The sequence below is a fragment of the Castor canadensis genome, chromosome 3 (genome assembly GCF_047511655.1).
Source record: "Castor canadensis chromosome 3, mCasCan1.hap1v2, whole genome shotgun sequence".
Lineage (NCBI taxonomy): Eukaryota > Metazoa > Chordata > Mammalia > Rodentia > Castoridae > Castor > Castor canadensis.
The window spans coordinates 91,358,582-91,377,148 of NC_133388.1; the positions used below are offsets into that span (position 1 = coordinate 91,358,582).

At 45.2% G+C, this 18,567-nt stretch overlaps 2 protein-coding genes across 6 annotated transcripts; one reads left to right on the forward strand and one right to left on the reverse strand.

Annotated features, from left to right (window-relative positions):
• The first annotated feature begins 11,659 nt into the window (after positions 1 to 11,659).
• Pip4p1 (phosphatidylinositol-4,5-bisphosphate 4-phosphatase 1) lies at positions 11,660 to 15,525 on the forward strand. Of its 4 annotated transcripts, none has more exons than XM_020172548.2 (7): positions 11,665 to 11,976; positions 12,303 to 12,493; positions 12,843 to 12,949; positions 13,565 to 13,670; positions 13,815 to 13,867; positions 13,949 to 14,039; positions 14,697 to 15,525. In XM_020172548.2, exons 1-7 carry the CDS (start codon positions 11,814 to 11,816, stop codon positions 14,835 to 14,837), a joined length of 852 nt encoding a protein of 283 aa, XP_020028137.1. In that variant the 5' UTR covers positions 11,665 to 11,813; the 3' UTR covers positions 14,838 to 15,525. The 4 variants fall into 4 exon arrangements, with proteins under 4 accessions (XP_073924564.1, XP_073924565.1, XP_020028137.1 ...); XM_020172549.2 differs by having other exon boundaries at positions 11,668 to 11,955; XM_074068463.1 differs by lacking the exon at positions 13,565 to 13,670 and having other exon boundaries at positions 11,660 to 11,976.
• Positions 15,526 to 15,614: 89 nt separating this feature from the next.
• On the reverse strand, positions 15,615 to 18,567 carry Apex1 (apurinic/apyrimidinic endodeoxyribonuclease 1). 2 transcript variants are annotated; one of them, XM_020172550.2, is made up of 5 exons: positions 18,431 to 18,567; positions 17,989 to 18,114; positions 17,606 to 17,793; positions 16,489 to 16,681; positions 15,615 to 16,375 (listed from the first exon to the last, which is right to left on the reverse strand). In XM_020172550.2, exons 2-5 carry the CDS (start codon positions 18,044 to 18,046, stop codon positions 15,858 to 15,860), a joined length of 957 nt encoding a protein of 318 aa, XP_020028139.2. In that variant the 5' UTR covers positions 18,047 to 18,114; positions 18,431 to 18,567; the 3' UTR covers positions 15,615 to 15,857. The 2 variants fall into 2 exon arrangements, with proteins under 2 accessions (XP_020028139.2, XP_073924563.1); XM_074068462.1 differs by having other exon boundaries at positions 18,373 to 18,432.

An 18,567-nucleotide genomic window follows, 5' to 3' on the forward strand; every position in this document is an offset into this window, starting at 1 on the left:
GCTGTAAAACTAATCAGAGTTCTTCCTGCAGCTGGACCCTCTCCCCCCACCTCCAGGAGCACCCAGCATTTCTTCCCTGCACACTTGGTTTCTCAGGGCCGGGCTTTCCACCAAAGGAAGCCGGTGAGGAAGAGAGTTACAAGAGTGCCGTTAACTCCCAAGCCATCTCTTACGCAACCCCACGCTCTGTGTCTACAAGAAACCGTGAGATTTGAAAAGAGAACTTTTCAAGCCTTAGACCATACAGCCCCAGAATCAAACGAAGTGAGCCACAATAGAGGTGGGTAGTCTGATCAAAGTGCCATATATGGACTTCGAAAATACCACGGTGAAACCCTTTTGTACAATTTTTATTTTATTTACTTATCTTGCGGTACTGGGGCTGGAGCTCAGGGCCTTCACCTTGAGCCACTCACTCCGCCAGTCCTTTTTGTGATGGGTATTTTCAACATAGGGTCTGGTGAAGTATTTGCCGAGTGTGCTTTAAACTGCCATCCTCCTGATCGCTGCCTCCTGAGTAGCTAGGATAATAGGCATGAGCCATCAGCGCCCGGCCCCTTTTGTACAATTAATATATGCTAATTTTAAAAATGCGGGGAGGAGGGGTGAAGGAACCCTCATACACTGCTGGTGGGAATGTAAGTTAGTACAACCACTTTGGAAAACAATATGGAGGCTTTTTAGAAAACTAAACATAGATCTGCCATATGATCCAGCAATACCACTCCTAGGGATATACCCAAAGGAATGCAACTCAGGTTATTCCATAAGCACTGCACACCCATGTTTATTTCAGCACTAGTCACAATAGCCAAGTTATGGAAACAGCCAAGATGTCTCACTACTGAAGAATGGATTATGAAGATGGAATTTTACACAATGGAATTTTACTTAGCCACAAAGAATGAAATTTTGTCATTTGCAAATAAATGGGTAGAACTGGAGAACATCATCTTAAGCGAAGTTAGCCAGGCTCAGAAAGCCAAAAATCGTATGCCTTCCCTCATACCAGAATATAGACCTAACACAAATGCAGTAATAGTTTTGGACACAGGTCACACACTAAGGGGATAACATGAAAAACAACAACAACAACAACAACAACAAAAATGAAGGTGAGCCTGTATCTGAGTTGCTTTCTGGACAAGGGAAGCAGGGTTGCACTGGCAAGAGTACTGACTTGAGGTTTCAGGATTTGGGGGAACAGCACCAGACCCAGATAGGCAGAAAAAATTTCTAAAGCCTTGGGTCCTATGATGGAGGGGTGAATTCAACTATGATATATTGTAAGAACTTTTGTAAATGTCATAGTGTACCCCAGTATAGCAAAAATAATAACAACAAAAAAAGAAATCTTGTGTCCCAGACACAGACATGATAGCCACAGGTTGATGTGTGCACAGTACTGGATCCAAGCAATTCTGATAACTACAGAAGGACTCCTGTCAAGATGAAAATTCCTGAAACAGAATTACACAATATTTTTTCTTTTACATAGTATAATATCTTTGTAAGAATTCAGCCATTTCTTTAGAACTCAGCTGTTTCTTCTCCCCTACTTGCAGGTTTGATCAGCTTCACACCAATGCCCCTTGCTTGGCTGTTGAAATCCTCTACCTGTTTTTCTCCTGAACGCTAATGCTGCTTGCCATTTTACCTACTACCATGGGTACAGCCAGTTTTTCTCAACCCTGTTTTTCTCATTTATTTAACAAGTATTAATTGAACATCAACTATACACCAGAACTGTTCTAGTGCTGTGGACACAAGAGTGAAAATAACATCTGTTAAAAAAAATATGTAAAGAACTAAGCCAGGTAGGTGGTTTATTCTCTCATGATTGTTGTTACTACTTACTATTATTACTACTTGTATTTATCTAGTAATTTTAGCAAAAGTAACAGCAGGATGATCTAAAAGTAAAGTTTCATTTTAGTAATGAGACCATCAGCATTTGGAAAATTGAAAGCAATATTTCAAACAATGGAAATCAGTCATAAGTAAAACTCAGCCCACAGAATCATCCATCAAACTTTGATTGCTCAAGACTTTTTTTTTAAGTAGGGAAATCTAATCTAATTAATATAAAACAAGATTACAATTGGCTATATCTAAGGAAGTTCAAACCTAATCAGTTAGTTTCAGTGAACTCTGTCTAAAGTAAGTGTCTGTAAACCAAAAATGGATGACTTGCAATATTTTGACCTGTTTCAAATTCTTGAGTCCAGAGTTCCCAGTTTCTCAGCTCACAGTGTACTTATTATCCCAACAATTTTTCATAGTACCTGCAGGTCAAAGAAATACCTAACATCTTTCTTTTTCTTTCTCACTTTGCTTCTTGAGTCATTGGTTCCTAACAATTTAGTAGCCATTTAAACAACACATACACACAAATTGAAAGACAAAATATTATATTCCTAAATAACCACAAATAGCTCTTGTGGAATCTATGTACATGTTGAGTACCACATAAATTCTCAAACATTAACATCTAACATGCTACCTTCATTCCCTGTTCCATGATGTTTTTTGCACAACTGCTTAGTTGTTTTTTGTTTTAATCAGTGGGATCTCCTAAAGTCAGCTCTACAAAGATATTGTGTCATGAAAAGGAATGTAGCACAGTGTAATGTTCAAACTATGAATGATCTCAAGCTAGTAATTTACACAATGAACAAGAACTACCAAATATTTCCCTTGGAATTTAAAAATGTCCTGCTGGTGGCACTGGCCTATAGTCCCAGGTGCTGGTGAACTGAGGTGGGAGGGCCTCGTGCCCAGAAATTTGAGACCAGTCTGGGTGACACAGTGAGATTCCATCTCAACAAAATAATAAATAAAAATGAAAATATCCCATAGTGCCCCTGTGAGTTTGCACCTTGGCACAGTTTGGGAATCATTGCCCAATCGCTCCATTGCCACCTTTGCTACCTCACTCCTGAATCTGTGTAGTGTAAATGAGTGTGAATTCCATTCCTAGCTTTTGCTTACCAGGCTTGTGACCCTAAGCAAGTAAAATGCCTACCTCAGTTTTCTTACTCATAAAATGGTGAGAGTAATAGTACTTACTATTGTTGTTAGGATCATATAAAATGCTTGTTAAGTGCTTGGACAAGTACCTGGCATTATAATTACAATAAACACGAAGTAAATGTTAGCTGTTATTATCCCCCATGGTCTCTTCTTTTTGATCTTTCGAGACCCACCTAAACATAAATTGGATCAAAAGAAAAACTAATGGGACATTTAACCAATCAACACCATCTGGAATTCCACACTATTAAAAATAATAGCCTTTAGCCACATGTGGCTATTTAAACTTCATAAAATTAAGAGGACATAAAAAATAAAAACTTAATTCTTTAGTAATACTAACTACCTTTCAAGTGTTCAGTAGCCACAGTTGGCTATGTTACCACATTACACAGCACAGAAACATTTCGGGCAACCCATTGGGGACCCCTCCCTTCCCATGGGAGCCTTTGCTCTTTCACTTAATAAACTTTCCTATTTAAAAACAAGAAAAAGAAAAGAAATGTTTCTATCATCACAGAAAGCTGTCTTGCACAGTGCTCCTCCATGTCCACATAAAAGAAGCTGGAACTGTTTTATTTTTCACTTACAAGGCAAAGTAAAGGTATTTCTAAGGTTCCTGTAGTCAGGAAGTAAACAATCCACAACCTCAGGGTGATTGTTTTTTTGTTACTGTCTATTGCTGTTTCTTCTGTCTTCAGAGGGACGCCTGTGTTCAGGCAGGTACTCAGCAACACACCCATCCTCTGCCCTCAAGAACAAGGAGACTGAAAAACAGAAGTGGCAGGGGAAGTCTAAGAAGAGAAGTATCTCCAGACAGTAACTCCCAATGTCAACAACAACAAAAGCAGACTCTGTCTCTATAATTCTATAAGAATTCTTACAAAAGAATCTCAGGATTCTTTAAGTGGAGAGTCACCTAGAGAAGAGTCATGTGAGAAAAGAGTCACTAGAGGGGAGGGGAGAGAAGAGGAAGGGAGGGGAGAGAGGAAGAGAGAGAGAGAAGGAAGGAAGGAAGGAAGGAAGAAAAGAAAGGAAGCAGGAAGGAAGATGGAGCCTATGTGGAACACATGGTTAAGGAGAAATGAGTTTAGGACACTTTGGGTGACAGAAGCCAGGCATATGCTTCCCACCTCACTCTCTGTCCATGCAAGCAAGCCTGTGCTAGTCACTACATTGTTGGAAACCTGAAGTCAAATAAATAAATAAATAAATGCTGTAAATCTCTGCAGTTTCTTTCCTGTTATAGACTGAATTGTGCTCCCCTAAAATTTGTATTTATATTGAAGTTCAGTCCCACTATATGTGTGGATAAAGCTTTTAAAGAGGTAATTAAAGTTAAATAAGGCCACAAGGGTGGGCCATAGGAGCAGTGGTCTTTGAAGAGGAGGAATTGAAACCAGGGAAGCACACACACAGGACAGAGCAGAAAAGTGATCACTGCAAGTCAAGGAGAGAGGACTTAAAGGAATCAAACCTTGATTGATTTTTTTTTTGTTTGTTTTGGTTTGGTTTGGTTTTGGTGGTGGTACTGGGGGTTTGAACTCATGGTGCTCTACCACTTTAGCCATTCTGCAAGCCCTTTTTTAGGTCTCCCGAACTAGTTGCTCTGCTGGCTTCGAACCACAATCCTGATCTCTGCCTAGGTAAGATTACTGGTGTGAGCCACTGACACCTCATGACTTTGGATTTTTCAGCTTCCAAAACTGTGGGAAAATAAATGCCTATATTTAAATCATCCAGTCTGTGATATTTTGTTATGGCAGCCATCGGAAACTAATCCACCTCCAATGATTTTTTTTTCCTCTTCCTCCTTCCCTCCCTCCTTTCATTTTCTTTCTCTTTTTCTCACTCTTTCAGTCTCAAATAAAGACAGTCTTGGCTTCCCTGTCTACCTCACAGGGAACTCTGAAATCATATGAATCCAGATATGAAAGTGCTTTATTAACTGTAAGTTAGAAATATCATTACTTTTGAATTTCTGTCCTATTGACCTATTCAAGACAACTCAATTCCAAATTATTCATCCTCAATAATACACAATTTTTCTTTATATTTTAAAGATTTCCTTGGCTGATCTGGATCAATAGAAGTGATCTCTTCTTTACTTGAACTTGAATTACATTGTTCAATTTATTTCTTATGCATTGTATGCTATATCATGAATTTCTAATATTATTTTTTCTATTTAATAGAAGATCACTAGTGTTGACATTTATGCTGTTAATGTTTACATTATGTCCCATTATGCCCCCTTACTGTAGAGTAAGCTTCTCAAGGAGTGTCTTTCACAAAGAGTAGATATTTAACAAACATCTGTAGAGGTAATGATTACTGAGTTTGTTTCCATTTGTAGTAGATTGAAAAACATGACCACTGGAGCAGTGGCAAAGCATTTATTTAGCATGCACAATACCATGGATTTGATCCCCAGCACTGAAAAAAAAAAAAAAGATAAAATTAGAAAATGAAAAACATGACCACGATACTTCACAACTCCTCCTATCATGAGGTAAAGTCTAGTTGCCCACACCTTGAATATAAGCAGGCCTTATGACTTGCAATGAACTACAATGTGGTTGAAATGAAGTTGTGATAGTGCTGGCACCTAGGCCTAAAGACACCTTGCAGCTTCTCCTGTATTCCTCTGGGGCTATCACCTGAAGGGCCATGCTGCCACAAAGAAGTCCAGCCAAGCCGACACATACAGTAGCACATACATGAGTGAGGCCATCCCGGGCCACTGAGTTGCTTCTGACTGCATGTTACCATGTGAGCCCAAGAAAGATCAGTAAGAGAACCACTCAGATCAGTCATCAGGTTGGGGGTTGTTTGTCACCTGGCAATAGATGGCCAAAGACCAGCAGAGCTACTCCTCTACTCTTTTATGGCCCTTCTCACAATTTGTCTTATTTTCTGGGCATGTGACTTCTGACCACTACCAGACCATAATGTCACTGAAGGAAAGACAGAATTCATTGATTTTGGATTACTCTAAGAACTGAAGGTAGTAAGTGATTGGTCCATTTACAGAATACCTAATGGTTCCTTCCAAGGAAGTTTTGGAAATTATAAGGTAGTAACAGCACTTACAGAAGCACTGTAGTTCCCTTAACTCTCTTCCACATTCAGACATTAATCTGGGATTAAAAGGAATGTAAGGTGGGCATCGAGGCACATGCCTGCAATCTCAGCACTTGGAGGCTGAGGCAAATTGGGGAGCTATATTCAGGGATTACTCCATCACACCTTTCCTTTAGTGACTCACAAGCTTGTCAGAGAAGACATGCTTCCTGTTGGTTAACACTGACTTCATTTAATTCCTAACCATATTTCCCTACATTAAACCTGTAACAAAAACATTGCCTAGGGCTAGAGGTATCATTCAAGTGGTATCGCACTACCTAGCAAGCACAAAACCCAGAGTTCAAATCCCAGTACCACAAAACAAACACAAATATCATTGGAGCTCAAACTACTAAAAATAAATAAATAAATAGCAATTCTATTTGTCCGTCCCTCTGGGACCCTTGGTACAGTATCCAATTCTCGTCTCTTTCCACTGTGTGTGTGTGTGTGTGTGTGTGTGTGTGTGCATGCGTGTGCGTGCACATGTGTACTGAGGATCAAAGCCAGGGCCTTGGGCATGCTCGCCAAGTGCTACCAACACTGAGATATACCCCAGCCCTACTCTCCTCATTTTTATATAGATAGACCTAGAATTTTTTTCTTTCTTCAGATAGTCTCACTGTGCAGCCCAGGCTGTCATGGAACTCACTATAAAGCCCAGTTGGCCTCCAACTGACAATCCTCCTGCCTCAATGCTAGAATTACAGGTGTGTGCCACCATTCCTGGCTAGAACCAGATCTAAATGAATATCAAATATGACTTTGGTGAGGACAGTTTTTGGATTACATGTATAATCTCAAGATATATATCTTTCTTTTTCCTGGCTAGTACTTTATCTCGTGTCCTATCTGAAGTGACTCCAGGGAGAAATACAATAATCTTAAATTTAATATCCATTTTTCCTGATGCAGGGATTTCAAGTAATTAAACCTACTCTAACCTCAAAGTAAGTGGTTGAGCAGCTGTGTGCCAAAATAATGGCAAAAAGAGCAACAGACTGGTCTATCCCCTTGCAGAGCTACAACTCCTTCTCCATTTTACATGCAGAGATTCTTTATTTCAGTGTTTTTTAAATATGTGAGTTCTTATTTGAGTACCTACCTGATAGTAGAAGCTGGTTGAAAATTATGTCTAAAAATCAGAATCTAGAGCTGGGCATGGTGGTTTGCACTTGTAATCCTAGTACTCGGGAGGCTGAGGCAGGAGGATGGAATTCAAGGCTAGCCTGGGCTGCATAGTGAGACCCTGTCTAGATAGGTGAAGTTTCCCGTCCTTGTAGTACACACAGGTTCTGGGACGCAGTTCCTTTATCATTGAGTACTCAGGGTTGGCTCTATCTTCTTCAGTGTGAGGTAGGCTTTAGATAAACTGGTTAGGGTCTTCAGAGTTCACTGCTTTTCCAGTTCCCTGCTGCTTCCCAGGCAGTCACAATTTAGGCTATAGCTTGAGGAAAATCTAGGTGTGGTTCAGGTTCCCATAAAGACTCCCAGGAGACTGCTGGTGGGGCTGGCCAGGCACTGTCCCTCTGCTTACTGTATACCCTTAGGGTTGTGTTTGGTGTCTGTGAAGAGTGAAGGCAGAATCTTCATTTTTGAGACAGATTACAGGGACTATCTCCCACTGAGTCAACGGGACAGATGTTAAGCATGGTTAAAGCACTGTTAAATACTATGAAACCACCATTAATTATATGCCTTTACTGTAAGCACCCCTTTTAATGTTTATTTTTCCTTTAAGTAAGCTAAGATGTTGGGGACCAGGGTGATTTGACTCTCCGACAGCTGTCCTTCCCTGGTGCCCCAGCTGCTTGAGTGAAAGACCATCAGTCAAGCAATCAGCAGGACTGCCCTCATGCCAGCATTGGCTGCTTCAAACACTCCACGGATACCTTGAGGAAACTACATAGCAACTACAGCTGCTTGCTGCCAAAGCACAAATCTGGTTCCTGAAGGCACTGTCCTAGCCATGTTTCAAACAGTTTGCATTTGGACTTTTTGCCATCACAAGCCTTGGTGAACTCTAGATGACCCTGAAACCATTTCTTCACAGGCCAGAGGGGAAGACCTTCCCTGGTGGTCCAGCACAGATCTTCATTTGCATAAGGGGTGGCTATGATTGGTGCAGGTGTGGTCCTTCATGTGAGGGACTGTGCCATGACTGGTGCAAACCCAGTCATTCATTTGCATGAAAGACCGATATTGGTGCAGACACCCTTGCCACATCCTATTTCTGGCTATAGAAGCATGATGCTCAACTCACTCTGAGTCAGCCTGGAGACATCCTCCCATGCTGCTCCTTGTGTTGCAACATTAGACCCAATAAAAGGCTTCTCTCCAGTGGTCTTTTCTTGCTTATTTGTGTGTTCATCATTAGTAGAGTGGGCTAAGCTAGTGACACAAAGAGAGAAGAGGAGGCAGCTACAGATGCTGCCCTGACAGTGACAGCAGTAACAGTAAACACTAGTGACAAGAGACTAGTGGAAGAGTTCCAGAGAGCCACAAGGGCAAAAATCACAGAGAGCAGAAGTATCAGAGACAAAAAAAAAAGGCTGGTGGAGGGCTCAGGTGCTAAAGTGCCTGCCTAGCAAGTGTGAGAGCCTGAGTTCAAACCCTACTGTTACATGCTGGTGTGAATTTTTGTGGGCCGGTGTCAAGGGTTCTTACCTCCACAGGCCAAAGAACTGGCTTGTGAGGGAGCTGACTGACTCATGAGACAAGGCCAGTACACAAAGTAGGGTATATTAGAGAGAAAGCAAAGGCTACAGCTAGAGCAGTGCAGCAGAGCCCGGAAACCAGTGGCTCCCTGCTCAGGTGAAGGCTGGGGCTTTTTATGGACACTTTAACTCTGGGTTAGGGTACGGATTAGGTGGGTTTTTTCCATTGGCTGTGGGTTTGTGCATGTGGGCTCTCTTCAGTGAGCTGGTCTGTTTGCCCTTATGGGGGGGCAACAACTTTGAAGGCATCCTATCTATCAGCCCCATGGCAGATTTATGAGGCCATGCATCTCCTCCTCAGGGTGCAGGGCTCAGAGTGCTCTCCATGGGGGATGGGATAATGACTCACTCACCTGTCCTTTAGGCTCCTAGACCCAACACTAGTATTGCCAAAAAAAAAAAAAAAAAGTCTGTGAAGAGCCAGAAAAGAGAAATTGTAGGCCCTGCTCACTGGAGGAGTCCAGAGAGCTGCTAAGCCTTAAGGGCCAAGGGTCTCAGGCACCCTAGGCCTGAGAGCTTTAATACTAGCCAGTGTCAAGGGCTGAGGATCCCAGCAACCGAGCTGAGAGCTCCAACACCGGTTGCTGTAGGGCCAAGTGCCCCAGCACCCAAGGCCTGTGTGAGACTGTAACACTACAAGAAACTACCAATGCTCCTAGCTGTTAAGTGCCAGGCCACTGGTGGTTAAAGCCCAGAACAGTAAGCCTTCAGACCAAGGGTCTAGAGCCTTAATTTCCTGGCTTCTAAGCCAGGAACAATAGGCCCCTTGTTCTCCGATCTTGGAACTCCTAAGTTTCTGAAACTGCCAGTCCAGCCCCTAGGCCATGACTACTCAAGGGCCATGGGCTACCAACACTAGAAGAGCTTCTCCACCCCTATGCAGGATTCCCATCCAGACAGAGCCAAAGGACCCTAGCCAGTTGACTGGTAACAATCTAAGGGGTTCTTTGTTTTCCCAAAGTCAACCCAGTATTATTCTCAGTCTATTATCCACAATCTCAAAGTAATAATCTACTCATTCTACATTTATGTAATTAAGGAAGGCTTCCCAAACCATTCTTTCAGAAAAGAGTGCTGTTCACCTTAACCATCAGTCCCCACCCAGCCCTGAAACAACCAACAAAGTTGAAACAAGAAGTTGTTCCCTTTAGCTTACCCTCCACTTGGGAGCCCATTTTTAGAAAAGCATCTTGATAGTTTTGAACGGGAGTGGTCTTATTTTCTCTGCTGTGTAAGTTGATCATGGATGAATATGGAGGAACAGGAATGGGTGCATGGACCAGCTCTATGATTATATGTATATGAGTCCTCAAGGTTTTTTCTTTTCTTTGTTTATTTATTTTTGGTGGTTCTGGAGTTTCAGGGCCTCATACTTGCTAAGCAGGTGCTTCACCGCTTGAGCTACATGCCCAGTCATCCCCCCCTTTTTAAACATTGATTAAAATAGCCTGCATTAGCAGTCTCATGGCTGAGGGCAAAATTAAGACAAATCTAAAGACTGTCTGCCACCAAAGGTAACCAAAATATTTTCTTGGATTTGACTGGTTAATTCAACCAACAAAACACTTACGCACATGAGTAAAGGGTTAGGGGTCATAAAGTTTAGTAAAATGATGAGCTCTCCTCCCAATGAATGGTGGAGACACTCTTAAAAAAGATAATCCTGCTGGAGGGCAGTGGCTCACGCCTGTAATCCTACCCACTCAGGCGGCAGAGAGCAGGATTGTAACTGGAAGCCAACCCCAGCAAATAGTTCCAAGAGACCCTATCTTGAAAAAAACCCTTCACAAAAAAGGGCTGGTGGAGTGGCTAAAGGTGTAAGCCGTCAGTTCAAGCCCCAGTACCGCCAGAAAAAAAAAAAATGCAGTTTTTTTTTTTTTTCTCTGATGGGAATAGAATCTAGGGTCCAGGCATTCGAAGCCATCGCTCTACCACTGAGCCACCTCGTGCCCTCCACCAGTCCCCAATTTTGCTATTTAATCAGAGGATTAGGGTGGAGTCTGCAGAACCTCCTCTCATGTCCTAGGTTACTCCAAGAAGAAATGCAGTAATCTTAAATTTAATATCCAGTTTTTCCAGACGCATCGATTTGTTTGAGTGTCTCGCTATGAACTCCAGACTGCCCACTCTCCTACCTGAGCTGAGTGCTGTGATTACAGAAGTGCACCACCACGCTCTTCACCTTGGGTTTTTAGAAGTACTTCCAGTTATAGACTCGCTAAAACAGCCCACGACAGCCCACCCTCCCAGTACTCCGCCTCCAACTCAGAACCCAAGCTTCCGCCTTCCTTTATTGCCCCTCCTCTGAAAATGCTTAAGTCACACCCCTCGTGTTCTGGCGCTAAAACTTGAACCAATAAAATTGGGCTCCAAGGATCACAGGACGAGGGAAAGGAAGCTATCATCCAATGGGAAGCCAGTTATAAAGCGAGCACAAGTCGTTTAGTGGTGTCTTTGGACCAACGAGAAGCAGTTTGCGTGCCACACTTGGCACCAGCCGACCACGCGCAGTTTCCCGAGCCACGTGACCACTGAGCACAGCAGCCGGGCCCCACCGCCTGGCCCGTAGGTAGCGCGATGGGCCGGGCTTCCAATGGCTCGCAGGACTTCTAGTCACGTGCAGTTTTTGCAAGCTCAGCCGCTCGCGGCAGTCACGTGCCAGTGACGTTGGCGCCATGCTGCCCAATGGAAAAAGGGAGCCGAGCTCACAGACCGGGACCTGGTTTACCTCCACGAATGACAGCATGGCGGGGAGGGACAGCCTATCACGTGCCCGGGGCGGAACGGGGCGGGGCGGGCCGCCGGCGGCGAGGTGAGCCGAGAGAGCGGTGCGCAGGCGCCCTGGAGACCCGGTAGCGGTGGCGGAGGCTGCGGCGGCAGCGGCGAAAGGAGCTGGATCGCTGAACGGAGCGGGAGGTGGCGGCGGCGGCGGCGGCCATGGCGGCAGACGGAGAGCGTTCCCCTTTGCTGTCCGAGCCCATCGACGGCGGCGCCGGTGGCAACGGTTTAGTGGGGCCCGGCGGGAGTGGGGCTGGGCCCGGGGGAGGCCTGACCCCCTCCGCACCACCGTACGGAGCCGGTAAACATGCCCCACCCCAGGGTAAGCCGGGGCGGGTCTGAGGTATTCCCGTGGGTACTCGGAGAGGCCAGGAGGGGGCGGGGCCGGGGGCGGAGGCGGGCCCAAGCGGCAGGTGTGGGACTGTTGCACCTGTGATCGCCCAGGCTTCCTTCCCTCCGCGGTCCCAATCAGAGCCTAGGAACTGGCTGGGGTTCTGAGGAAGCCGAGCCAAGAGCTGCTTAGACGTCTGCCGAGCTTGGTCAGAAGGACTGACGATCCTGAAGAGTTCCCTACCCCCGTGGAGCATCCCTGGGGAGTGTCTGCAAGCAATCCATCCCATCCCTCCTTTTTGTCTGCTTCCTCTTTAGCATTTCCCCCGTTCCCTGAGGGGCATCCAGCGGTGTTGCCTGGAGAAGACCCACCCCCTTACTCACCTTTGACTAGTCCGGACAGTGGGAGTGCTCCCATGATCACCTGCCGAGTCTGCCAGTCGCTCATTAACGTGGAAGGCAAGATGCATCAGCATGTGGTCAAGTGTGGTGTCTGCAATGAAGCCACTGTGAGTTACACGCATCCACAAAGTAGACCTGGTTTCCTGGATCCTGTTTCTGATCTCTTGATTCTAGACCCTGGCTGAGGGCTCTTCGTGAAACTCAGTTTCAGTTCCAGTAGTCTCAACACTCATTTCCTCCAAAGCTTACACTAAAGTTGGTATTCACCATCCCTCACCTTCACACCTCTTCTAGTTACTGAAGTGTAGTTCTCTTGCACATCCCACTATACATGTCTTTCTTTTTCCTGGCTAGTATTTATTTCTGTATCTCTTCTCAGAAAGCGTTTTTGGAGGGAAATGGAAGGGGTTGACATTCATTAAAGGTTTGCTTGCTGATGTTGCCGTTATTTTCTAGCCAATCAAGAATGCACCCCCAGGAAAAAAGTATGTCCGATGCCCTTGTAACTGTCTCCTTATCTGCAAAGTGACTTCCCAGCGGATTGCCTGCCCTCGGCCCTACTGGTAAGAGGAGTGAGGTGGGGAAAGGCCATAAGTAGAGAAAATTGGAAAGCCAGAAAGGGATGAATGTTTATAATGTGAAGGTGAGTGAAAAGGAGAAAAGGCTATGAAGCATTGTGCCTTAAGAATGTTACAGCCGTCTTCCTCATTTCTCAATAAAAAGATTGAGGTGAAATGTTCTTTAGGGAAAAAAGACCCTTTGGGTCTAGGAGAGTTATCCTGAAGTTGAAGCATTATAGTCCTGAAGTTAAAAATAGTGTTCTTCCTCAGGGATTCTCTGGGATAGGATTGTGGGGTTAGTATCTTACTGAATGGAGTAGAAGTTGATAGGTAGCAAGTGGAGGATGTGAAGGGAGTCAGTGTATGGATTTTTAAAATTAAAAACCTTTTAAACTGGGCACCAGTGGCTCACACCTGTAGTTCTAGCTACTTCAGAGGGTGAGATTGGAAGGATCGTGGGCGAGTTCATAAGAACCTCATCTCCAAAATAACCAGAGCAAAATAGACTGGAGGTGTGGCTCAAGTGATAGGGTACCTGCTTTGGAAATATGAAGGAAGCCCTGAGTTCAAACCCTGGTCCTACCAAAATTGTAAACACAGTCTTTTTCTCCTGTATAGCAAAAGAATCATCAACCTAGGGCCTGTGCATCCAGGACCTCTGAGTCCAGAACCACAGCCAATGGGTGTCAGGGTCATCTGTGGACATTGCAAGAATACTTTTCTGGTAAGGCAGGATATTGGGAAACCCTTGGGGGAGGGGGACTAGAAATAATAATGAATCCTTAAAAGGTCTGTTCCCATCCTCCCCCACCCCAAGGTTTCACTAAGGAGGACTTTCCTTCTACAATTAGTTTTTCTTTCTCCATAGTGGACGGAGTTCACTGACCGAACCTTGGCACGTTGCCCTCACTGCAGGAAAGTGTAAGTGGTTAAGGAGTGTGCTGGTAATTGGGTGATATGTAGAGTAAAAACTATTGCAAGTATCAATTTGTCTCCCCATAGGTCATCTATTGGGCGCAGGTATCCACGGAAGAGATGTGTCTGCTGTTTTTTGCTTGGCTTACTCTTGGCAGTCACTGCCACTGGCCTTGCTGTGAGTAACCTTGACCAGCCTGTTTCACTTATTGGCCTCAACATAGGATAAGATTTGGAAAATTGATACCCTAAAAAACAAGGGGAAAGAACCAGGCCTGGGGGTGCAGATCCGTAATCCCAGCACTTGGAAAGCGGGCCTGGTGGTGTATATCTCTAATCTCAGCACTTGGAAAGCTAAAGTGAGGATCACCAGTTGGAAGCCAGCCTTGTCCGCATATGAAATGCTGCCTCAAAGTACTCCCCCCGCCCCCCCAAAAAAAAAGGTGAAACTGGGGTGGGAGGATTGTTTTAAGAAATTGTTTTGAGTCAAAACTGAAGGTGATTGATGAACAGTTTTTAACTGTTTCTAAGAGTAAACAATAGCTGTGTTCTTTGTAGAGATTAGGACAATGGAAAAGTGGCTTAAATTAATTGCTGTAAGGAAGCCTGGGTCGGTTGTCAGGCACTGAGAAATTCTGACAGATGTCTGGGGTGATACATGAGTATTTTCCTGCTTGGGGGTAGCAGAACTGAACCACCTGATCTTTTGAAAGGTTCCTGACAGTGGTTATTTACCTGTAGGGAACAGACACTAGAGTATGTGATACTGTACCTAGGGCTTCCAAAAGTAGTCAGACACCAACAGTAACACTTCTTTTTCTTCCTCATTTATCAGTTTGGGACATGGAAGCACGCACGGCGATACGGAGGTATCTATGCAGCCTGGGCATTTGTCATCCTGTTGGCTGTGCTGTGTTTGGGCCGGGCCCTGTACTGGGCCTGTATGAAGGTCAGCCACCCTGTCCAGAACTTCTGAGCCCCATGATGATCACAGACTGTGCCTGGCCCCTCCCTGGTGAGGGACAGTGACACTACAAAGGGAGCTGGGGTAAAAGGCTCCCAGGTCTTCTATAAGGAAGCCAAGCAGCTGCCTTCCTTTTTCCTGGGAGAGGTAGGAAGGAACCAGGCCCTCACGCTTGGAGGGGTAGATAAGACTGCTGCTGGCTGTCTTGTTTTCCTCCTGGGGTTGCTGTGTTTAGGGTGTAGTAGGTGAAACATTGCCCCTGAACTTGGGTCCTATAGATGGTTCTTCCCATGTGCTCCCTGTGAAGCATTCCTGTCCCTTACACATTCCAGGGCAGGGTGGGGGTGGGTAGCCTTGGGGGGGTTCCCCTCCCTCTTGTGCACCTTTAAGACCTTGCTGCTGCTATTGCACTTCACCAGGGGCTGGCTCAGGCCTCAGTACCCTCATACTCTTCTCCCCACATTCCGTGTCCTGTGGGGGTGGGGTCAGCTGCTGCTCTATACAGAACCACAGGAACTGATGTGTATATAACTATTTAATGTGGGGTATGTTCCCCAGTCCTCTATTTCCCTTAAGTCCTCCTCCCAAGCTTCCTGACCTCCCAGTTGCAATACTGAACTGGGTTGGGTAGGGTTGCTGTCTTCGAGGAGGTTAGGGATTCATCCTGTGCTTGTAAATAAATAAGGTCATGACTCTATAACTTTTTCCAGTTGTTAACCTCTATGTATGAAAAGGTGAGGAAGGACATTTGTAGCCTCACAAAGGGGTAAAACACAAAAGACAGCAAACTGAAACTATGGCCTTTTATTTTTTACATAGATTGTTCAAAGGGAGCCAGTAGCTTTTAATGTTTTAAAAAAATAGGGGAGGGAGGCACCCACAAAACAAAAATCTTGGGCTTAAGAGTCACAGAAGTCTGGTTGAAGGAAGGATCTGTATTCTTATAGGAGAGAAACTGGATTTCTCTAGAAAGCTATTAAGGAATACTTGTGTTTGTGCTGACGGGGGAAGCTATTTCCCAGGCTCAGTGATTCACAGTGCTAGGTATAGGGTGATGGGACAGTGATCACTGCCAAGGGCCCTGGAACGGATCTTGCTATCACACAATGCAGGTAAAAGAGAGTGAGACAACAAAAAGTAATCAAGACGCCAGCCAACGTTCTTGGACCGGGCATTCATCATGTAAGTCCAAAAAGTGTAAGCATAGGCAGTGTTGGGGTAGAGGTGCCGGAAGCTGTCGGCCAATGGTACAGCCTGCAGCAATTCCCCAAAACCTTGACGCTCTTGTGGAGTGAAGCCAGCATTCTTTTTGTTTCCCTTGGGGTTACGAAGGTCGATTTCTTCATGAGCCACGTTGAGGTCCCCACATAGCACAAGAGGCTTGTGGGAAGCCAAGCCCTTCAGAAATTTGCGAAAGGCTTCATCCCAGCGCTGCCGGTATTCCAGTCTTACCAGACCGCGGCCTGCATTAGGTACATAGGCTGTCACCAGCACAAACGTATCAAATTCAGCCACAATTACCCGGCCTTCCTGATCATGTTCCTCCTCACCTACAGAAATGATTGAAACAGAATCAGCATTAACAAAAAATAAGGCAAGCAGACATCAAAGGAGTAACACACTGAGGCAGGTCTGGGGTATTCAGGAATCAACAGGGCCTCACCAATGCCATAAGAGACTTTGAGTGGGCACTGGCGGGAAAGCAGACCCACACCACTGTATCCTTCCTTGTCTGATGGTGCTGACCAGTACTGATGAGATAGTCCAGACAGTTCTTGAAGTTCAGCTGGTAACTTGTTCTCTGAACATTTGGTCTCTTGAAGGCACAGGATATCTGGGGCTTCTTCTTTCACCCACTGTAAGTTAAAAGAAAGGTGGAAAAAGGATTTTCAATTCAGCAGACACTGAACAATCTGTGTGCTAACCAGCTATACACAGTCCCTGTGGAACAGTCAAGCAGCACAATATTTAAAGAATTAACCACTTGATGTATTTCATGCCTGTAATCCCAGCTACTTGGGGAGACATTAGGCTGGCTAGTTTGAAGCCAGACTGGGCAAAGTTAGGGAGCCCCTATCACAAAAAAAAATAACAGGGCTGGGTGCGTGGCTCAAGTACCAAAGAACTTGCTGTGCCAGGCCTCAGTTTTAAATCCCAGTACTGCAAAAATAAATACATAAAAATTAAGTGACCAAAATAGAAGGGAAGTTTCTTAAAGTCTCCCAATGCTGTACTAAGGAGATTATGGCTTTTTTGGGTTTTTGTTTTGGTGGGACTGGGGTTTGAACTCAGGGTGCTTTACCACTTGGGCCACACCTGCAGCCTATTTTGCTCTAGTTATTTTGAAGATGGGGGTCTCAGAAAGGACATGTCTGGGCTGGCCTCAGCCTGAGATCCTCCCAATTTCACCCTCCCCAAGTATAGCTAGGATTACAGGCGTGAGCCACCTGCGCCCTGCTGTGGTTTTTTTCTAGAGGTGGTGGCTAGCCAGCTAAGATTTTTAAGCAGTGGTTATTGGGATGCAGAATATACTAAAGATAAAATGGAGTCCAGTAAAGAGGATTTTCCAACTTCTAAAAAGAAAAGGATATGAAACAAAACAATGGCAACAGAACTGAATGAATGGACATTTAGGCAAGAGTTGGTGAAGCTCCCTCCTACCTCTCCCCAAGAAAACTCCGGGAAAGAGAAAAAATACCCTGGGGACAGAAATGAGACAAGGTGATTCATCTCCAAAATCACTGTACTGCTACAGGCTGTTTTCTCTGAGTTCCACTCACATCTAAACCTTTCTTCTTAATCCAGGCTCGAAGCCCATCCACATTCCAAGAGCAGATCTTGAGTGTGGCGGATTTGCCACTGGGTGAGGTTTTCTGATCCGGAGGGTCCTCGTACAGCACCGGGCCCTCTCCTGCTGCCTCTTTTTCGTTTTTCTTTGCTCCTCCCTTACTCTTTTTGGCCTCTGGCTCTATAAAATGAGTAACAGATAACGATGAAAGTCGGTGGTTTACAACCTAGTTAACTATAGACCCAGGAAGAACCTTAGGTACCCCGACTTCTCAACAAACTCCTGCAGCAATATGACCATATTTACTGCTCATCGAAGAATTACAAACACCTACACCGCAGCTTGTAGGGACAGGAGCTCATTTCGTACTCTTACCTGTCTTGTGTTCTTCCGCATCTTCGGCCACCGTTCCCTTTTTCCCACGTTTTGGCATCCCTGTAACGAATGCTCTTCGGCACCTGTACCACGTTGCCCACCGAAGCACTATTTTTACCACGTTGCCTATAGACAGCAAAGAAACAGCAAAATCAACACCGGGGCAAAAACTCCTCCCTCGGGTGTGTCCGTCCTGTTCCTCCCCCACCCCCCCAATCAGGTCCCGCCTTTCAAACCATCTCTGAATTCTTTCCCCGCCTTCGCGCGCCATAGTCCTTCGGCCCCTCACCCACGTTAAGTCATTTCACAGTGCCTGTGCCCTCCTCGCAAGATTTGCCCTCCTGCCCACTGGGGACCTTAATTACTGTCCCCACTCAAGCTTACTGGTCAGACTGCTGACAAAAACCCCTAGGAGAAGCAGAATAACAACCCTGAGTCTGACCTGGTTGGATCCTAACTCGCCTCCTCCTCACCAAGCACAAAGAATGGAGCACACTGCGCCCCACGTGGGTAGCTGTCGTGGTCACGTGGGTAAGGCGTGCAGGCGATTGGCTGACCTGGTACACGTGATGGAGAATC